The 7,582-nt window shown below is 45.5% G+C and overlaps 1 protein-coding gene across 1 annotated transcript; it reads right to left on the reverse strand.

Annotated features, from left to right (window-relative positions):
- Positions 1–5,468: 5,468 nt before the first annotated feature.
- LOC131827039 (small ribosomal subunit protein uS14-like) lies at positions 5,469–7,170 on the reverse strand. The gene is made up of 2 exons (XM_059166964.1): positions 7,144–7,170; positions 5,469–5,696 (listed from the first exon to the last, which is right to left on the reverse strand). The coding sequence occupies exons 1-2, from the start codon at positions 7,168–7,170 to the stop codon at positions 5,469–5,471; spliced, it is 255 nt and encodes an 84-aa protein (XP_059022947.1).
- Positions 7,171–7,582: the final 412 nt, after the last annotated feature.

A 7,582-nucleotide genomic window follows, 5' to 3' on the forward strand; every position in this document is an offset into this window, starting at 1 on the left:
CATCATAATTCTTGGAGAAGGAGCCTGACTCTCTGCTGTCCATCAGAGAGGGGGTTGATATCAGTGTTTGTGGAATAGCATCTTTCTGGGAGAGTATGAAGAATGCCTATTCCTCATCTGATCTGATTTGATTTGATTGATTATTCAGTCCTGTTGGACGCCGTGCGACTCTGATACCATGAGAGGCCCGGATGGAACACTCCCTGTCAGCCTGTCATCAGCTCTCCTGGTCCAGATGACCTTGCTGTGGGTGGAGGTAAAGCATGTTCAGGAGATTAAACGGAGTAGAGCCCCTTCCCCTTACGTCCCGGCAAGAAATCCCTCCCATCTGATACAATACAATACGATATGATATCTCTCCCAATACGTTGATTGCTCTGGTGCAGGATCAGTTTTAGAGTATTTTCCGTGAAACGTTAGTTTTACTGGGCGACTTGATGTGGTAGAAAGACTACAATACAATGGATTGTAATGCACAAGCCTGATAGAAGACAGGTCTAAGTTCTGAGAGCTACATGTCTGAGATGAAGGTGTCCATAAGTTTGGTTTCTCCTGAGGTCTCTCTCTTTGGCTTGCAATGGCCACCTTCTCTCTCTGTCTTCATGTGGTGTTTCTTCTGTGCTTGAGCATCACGTCCCCCAATTGTCCATCTTCCTGGGCTTATGACACTGGTCATCTTGGGTTAGGACTTACTCTAATGACCTCGTTTGAACTAAATCACCTCTTTAAAGGCCCTATTTCAAGGAGCACCTGGGTGGCTCAGTCATTAAGAATCTACACTCAGCTGGGTGTAGAGTTCCGCGCGTGTGTGTGTGTGTGTGTGTGTGTGTGTGTGTGTGTGTGTTGGTGTGGGGGGTCCCTGCTCAGCCGGGAGTCTGCTTCTCCTTTTTCCCATCTCTCCTCTCCACTCATGTGCACACGTACTCTCTCTCTCAAATAAATACAGAAAAATTTAAGTAAACAGAGGCTCTATCTCCAAATATAGTCACAATCTGAGGTACTGAAGAATAGGGCTTCCACATACGAATTTTGCGGGGACACAATTCAGCCCATGATACCAGGTGAGGATTCTAGCCAAGTAGAGGCTCCCTTTGATGAGACCCAGCCATTTCTTTCCCCAGCCTCTTTCTCCCTGCCTCTGTTCTGGAATGTTTCTGTGGTTTGCGAGTTGGTGATTGCGCAGGGGGTGATAGAGATATTTTTCAGAGTTCAGTAGTAAAAGCCGATTAATTGCAGGAAGAAAAACATGAAAAGCTTGCTCAGCATTGTTCTCTAAGCAAAGTGTCTACCCTCAGGTACTTTTCCAGGGCTAGTATTACTGAGGAATTATTTGCTAGCTCAGGAATATGCAGAAAATGTGTCGAGACTGGGTCGAAAACATGCTGTGGTCACCATACATGTCTTGTGCCTTTTGTGATGGGCCGTTTGCTGCATGACCGAAGAAGGGGTGGTTTTGTGGATATTTATATACCTACATAAGTGGAGGCTCTTTGGCGAGAAGGTCTCTCTTAGTAGCATTATTATTCACACATATAATTCTTGACAGAGTCTAAGTAATCTTAAAATGGAAAGGCACTTCAAACACGATTGCCTGTACCAGGTACCACAGCAGATATTGGGAATAAGACTGGCTCTTGACAGGCTCTCTGCTCTCCAAGAGGTCAAATTTCTTTCTTTCTTTTTCCGAGATTTTAATCAATTAATTATATTTTATTTACGTATGTATTTATTTTAATTAATTAATTAATGAGAGAGAGAGAGAGAGAGAACACAGAGGGAGAGAAAGAAGCAAACTCCCCGCTGAGCAGAGAGCTCAATTCAGGACTCGATTTCAGGACTCTGGGATCATGACCTGAACCGAAGGCAGACGCTTAATGGCTTAGCCCCCCAGGCATCCCAAGGGGTCAGCTTTCTACAACACACCACACACACATTGTCAAAAGTTTATAAGGCCATAGCACTTACACACATAAGCTGAACCAGGGATCGCTGGCCCAGTGCCTGCTCATTTGGGCTGCCGGGATCCTTGCTACCTTACAAGGCCTCTCCATTTTCTGAATCTCTTGGATTTCTGCCCTACCTGCCACTTCTCTGGTTTGAATATTGCTTTGTGCCCAGGCGAGGCTGCCATGTCCTTTGGTGAAGAGCCAAATGGCCTCTAATCCATCAGCCCATGCCCTTGGGATGCAGTTCCCAGACCTGACATCATCCTGGGCGGGCCTCTTATCATTTGCCATCATCTTCCTAAACACAGAGCCTCCAGAATGGCCCCAACTATGCGGTAGTGTAGCATTTGGAGGGTAGAACAGGATGGAGACTGCACTCTCCAAAAAATCCAAGTACCATTTCCTCCAGGGACAGTGAAGTCACAGATGGTTTTTCTAATGGCAATTAGAAAACAATGGTTTTTCTAAAGCCTTTTTCGGAAATTTCTAATGTTCATACTCTTTATTAAGTCACCTGACTTCTCTGTCCTCCACATTAGGGTGGCATAATGAAGCCACGGGTCTCTCATCTTCTTTATTATTATGAATAATAATATTCATTTATTTATAAAAATGTTGACCAGCTAGGGAAAGTGTGGTGTTGCAAAAGCCCTGTCCTGAACATTGCATGGATTTCTTTCTTTTTTTTTTTTTTTTTTAAGATTTTATTCATTTGTCAGAGAGAGAGAGAGAGCACAAGCCGGGGGAGCAGCAGTCAGAAGGAGAAGCAGGCTCCCTGCTAAGCAAGGAGCCCCCTGTGGGACAGCAAATGCCTCACATCCTTCCAGGATCAGCATGAACAAAGTTTAGGGAAGAGAGACATGGCGCAGCACACCCTTGAAGAGGGCGGGCTGTGGCGAGAATATTGGACCTGGGGGTGGGGGTGAAGCACCCGCAAGGAGGAATGATAGACTCGGCAGCCTTGTGAAGTTTGTTTTCAGGGTGCCCTTTGCTTCAGACACTCTCCCTCTCTCCATCTCCGCCTGGAGTTCCAGGCTAAGAATAAACGCATCTTTCTGCTCAAGTGTTTATCGATCCCTGCAGCGGGCGGGAAGTGCTCTTCTCTCCCTTTCCTGAGGCTGCTGGAGTCAGTTCTCGGTTCTCTGTGGTCCCTGCTGGCAGCCTGTTGTTATCTGGCGGAGAGCACCCTGGGGAGCCCCAGGACAGACAGATGGTGCCCTGCTCATCTCTGTCCCTTCTCAGGATCCTATTTCTGACCCTGCCCATGCACATCTCAGCACCCATGGCAGCCTCCTTCCTTAATCCTTGCCTCCCCAGATCCCTCAGGCGGAAGTATCCACGGTCTGCCCCTTGGCCAGTCCCAAGAGGCCTTGGCACTCACTGGGCAACGAGTTCATTATACTCTGACATTCAGGTGAAACTAAGCTGGGGCCAAACCCCTCACCAAGGTTTGTGCTTCCCTCTCTCAGGACATAGGTTGGACAGAGAAAGGAGCAGGGGCTGTACCTGCAAAAGCTCTGGAAGAGCCCCTCTGGGTCTATACAGTAGGCTTGCTTTTTAATGTTTCAATTTGCATTTAAAAAAATCAAAGCACTTGCCTCTAGTTATTATAAACGATGTAAGTGAATTATGATAGCGTGTCTGGGTGAGCCCCCATTCGGCCCTAGGGTTTGGGAAAAAGGGCCTTGAAAGTTCCTACCCAGTGGCTTCCCCAGACCCAACAAAGTCACCCTGTGGCCAAGGGAGGGCTGCCCAGTGGTAAGGAAATAAAGGGAACGCTAAATATTTGAACTAGTTTCTGTCTCTTAGTGTCTAGAACCTTCTTTACTACCATAAACAGCATTAAGTTGAGGGCTAATCTAGGGAGATCAGTTATGCCTCGTTTGCTTCTGAGTCTGGAGTCCTCTGCAAACTCCAGCCTCCAGCCCCTCTGACAAGGGCAAGGTGCACGTTGCTCACCTTGGACTTCAGAGGCCTCCTGATGTTTGCTCTGCCCTCTCCCCTTTGAGGATCAGGTGCTTTCCTAAAGGCGGAAGCAGGATGAGTTAAATGTGTGCATTTGCTTCAGCGGTCTGCTGTCATAATCAACCCCAAGCCTTCCTCATTTCTGTTCTTTCTTCTAAGAAAGCTGTAAAGCTGAAAGGGCTCCTTTTGTTGGCCCCCTACCCTACCCCTACCCTGCCTGCTCTATTCTCACAGGTCTGTGTCACATCCATATCTTTCTCATGCCTCCAGAATGCACTGAACAGCTGTGCAGGTTGCTCACTGCACAACCCTGGAGGGGCACCATTCACAAGGGCAATGGCTCAGTGGGCCCCTTCCGTATTTCATACACTTTCTTTGTCACGTCAGAGTCCCTCAGAGACTTCTCAGAGAGTTGGCAGCTCTGGGTTCCATTCACCATTTTTGAGAGAGTCTTGCACAGAGATATATTTCTCAATTATAAGAAAAAAAGTTCATTATGACAAGTGGTAATTAATGCATGTCTCAGTATTAGGGAGAAGCTTGGGGAATGGTGAGGAGAGGGGAGCCATGGAACACACAGGCAGATTCTTGCCATGCAAAGGATGGCAAAGGAATGTTGCCATATCTTCTGGTTTACCAGATGGAAGTAGAAATCTGGATTTTTAGGGGCATCTGGCAGGCTCAGTCAGTGGAGCTGAGGACTCTTTTTCTTACCTTCCTTAAGTTTTTTTTTTTTTTTAATTTAAAGTCAATTATCAACCAATAGTGTACTATGGATTTCAGAGGTAGAGTTTAGTGACTCATCAGCTGCATGTAACACCCAGTGCTTATCACATTATGCCCTCCTTAAAGCCCATCACCCACTTACCCTATCTCCCACCCACCTTCCCTCCAGCAGCCACCTTCCCTCCAGCAGCCCTCAGCTGGTTTCCTAGAGATAGAGTCTCTTATGGCTTGTCTTTCCCTCTGATTTTGTCCTATCGCCTATGTTCATCTGTTTTGTTTCATAAATTCCACACATGAGTGAAATCATATGATATTTGTCTTTTTCTGATTTATTTCGCTTAGCATACTACCCTCTAGTTCCATCCACTTTCTTGTAAATGGCAAGAGTTCATTCTTTCTGACTTTATGATGCCTGAGAAATATTCCATTGTGTATATAGACCCCATCTTCTTTATCCACTCAATAGTTGATGGACATCTGGGCTCTTTCCATAGTTTGGCTATTGTAGACGTTGCTCCTATAGACATTGCGGTTCATGTGCCCCTTTGAATCACCATGCTTGCCTCCTTTGGGTAAATACCTAGTAGTTCAATTCCTGGGTTGTAGGGTAGAGTGGAGCCTGAGACTCTTGATCCTGGGGCCGTGAGTTTGAGCTCCATAGTGGGTGTAGAGATTACTTAAAATAAATAAATAGAATTAAAGAAAATGAAAATGGATCTTGTATTTTTCCTGTTTTATTTGTTTATTTTTTAAGTTGTTGAATTTTTATTTTAAGTACAAAGAGCTAGCGATAGGGTGGAAATCTTGGATGACCCATTCAAGGTGGTTCATTTAATCCAAAGTAATGAAGCCGATCTTCTTCACGTCCTGACAGAAAGACTGGTGGCACATATTGGGGCCATATTTCTGGATCAGACCCCGAAGGTCTGAGCAGATGCGGCAAGAATGCCAACCCTGGTGGAATTTTCTTGCATAGCTCCAGCAGAGCGGCTGGTGACCCACTTTAACTTTCTCAGATGCAATGAAGCAAAAAGGGAAGAGATCCCCAAAGCACGTGTTCTTCAAATTTTGGGGGGCAGGGAGAAGACACAGTTTACCAGAAGGTGGTGCTCATAAATGAAGCGTAGACTCTGTGGCTGACTGGTTCTGGGGAGTGAGGGAAATCTGGATTTTTAAATGAAGCCTCCAGCTTTTAAATGTTGGCTCAAGGGCACCTGGGTGGCTCAGCTGGTTAAGTGTCTGCCTTGGGCTCACGTCTTGATCTCAGGGTCCTAGTAACAAGCCCCCAACCCCATGCCTCGGGCTCTTTGCTCAGCTGGGATCCTGCTTCTCCTTCTGTCTCTGTGGATCCCCTGATTGTGTTCTATTTCTCGCTCACTCTCTCAAATAAATAAATAAAATCTTAAAAAAAAAAAAAAAGAAGAAGTTGGCTTAAATGAGAAACAAATAACAGATGGAACCAAAGAAGAATAATTGTGAACTGTTTTTGTCCTACAGGCTTCAGGGAGTAGTGATTTCTGCTCTAAATCCCAAAAAGGAAGATTGTCACAGAGAAAGAAAACTGTCACCAGACATTCTGCCGTAGGGGATGGAGACTTTTTTTGGGCAGCATCTTGCAGCTTTGAAAGCTATCTAACCAGGGATGACATACCTCATTTCAAGCTGAGATGTTGAATAGAGAGCTGAGTTTGGAGTTCACAGACAGCAAATTGAGGATCAAGATTTGCAAGCCTACTTATGATCTCTCTCTGTCAAATAAATAAAATAAAATCTTAAAAAAAAAAAACATTTGCAAGCAATAAATGTAATGTGTCTAATGCCATCATCCCACCGATGGGATGAGTGGGATTTTCCTATTATGATGGCACTTCCCCCACTGTGGTTCCAAATTTTCTGGTGAGTGTGTCTTTGTCCTTATGGCAAGGCGGCAACATTTGATTTCTGGGATAACAGTTTGGATACAGTGGTGTACCCTTACCCGTCATAAAATGGACATAGTTAGTAGTGGTAAAGAGCCCCCAAGGACTCTCCCCAGTATTCAAGACCTCTTTGGAACCCTTTAAACTAAAGAGTACTAAAGAGTTACTATTTAGCACAGCAGGAAGCCTCCAGGCTTCCTATCTACCTTCAGGTATCAAATTGGTCACTAAGTACTTTGAATATTATCCACATGGTTTCTATTTTTATATTGAGAAAGGAAACCTAGAGGTTTTCTCAGTTTTGCCCATGACCAGCCTTCTGCCTGGTGACTGGTAGATCATCAACTCAGGTCTTTTTAAAGAAGATTTTATTTATTTATTTTCCAGAAAGAGAGAGAGAGAGAGAGAGAGCGAGCATACACTCGAGCACAAGTGGAGAAGCAGCAGGCAGAGGGAGAAGCAGGATCTCCACTGAGCAAGGAGCCTGATGTGGGACTTGATTCCAGGACCCTGGGATCATGGCCCGAGCTGACGGCAGACGCTTAACTGACTGATCCACCCAAGGCGTCCATCAACTCAGGTCTTACCTGGGCTCTCTCTTCATGAGAGCACATGATTTTCAGATATTTAATAGCTTTGCATATGAAGTTTTGAAGACCAATGTCGTCCCCAGGTCTTCACAAAAGGTAAAGAAACAATGCTCTGGGTCAAAGGATGCAGGTAGGGAAGAGCCTGGTGTGTACACAAGGTGGTGGCCCTCCTTTTGTAAGACACTGGTAAAGAGCGGACATGCCCCTAGGAGTCTCTGCCTTTTCAGAATGAGTCTCAGAATGAACACGGAGCTGACCTGAACCACGGGTGCAGACTGTAGCTTGGAGCAAGTCACTGAGCTAAGCCCAGTCTAGATCTGCCAAATGAATCAACTTGAAAACCAGTGAGCAAGAGACCAAATGTTTGTTGTTGCCCGTCACCAGGGTTTGGGGTGGTTTGTTATGTAGCATCATTGTGGCTGTAGCTGACTCATAC

Source organism: Mustela lutreola, chromosome 1, assembly GCF_030435805.1.
Source record: "Mustela lutreola isolate mMusLut2 chromosome 1, mMusLut2.pri, whole genome shotgun sequence".
Lineage (NCBI taxonomy): Eukaryota > Metazoa > Chordata > Mammalia > Carnivora > Mustelidae > Mustela > Mustela lutreola.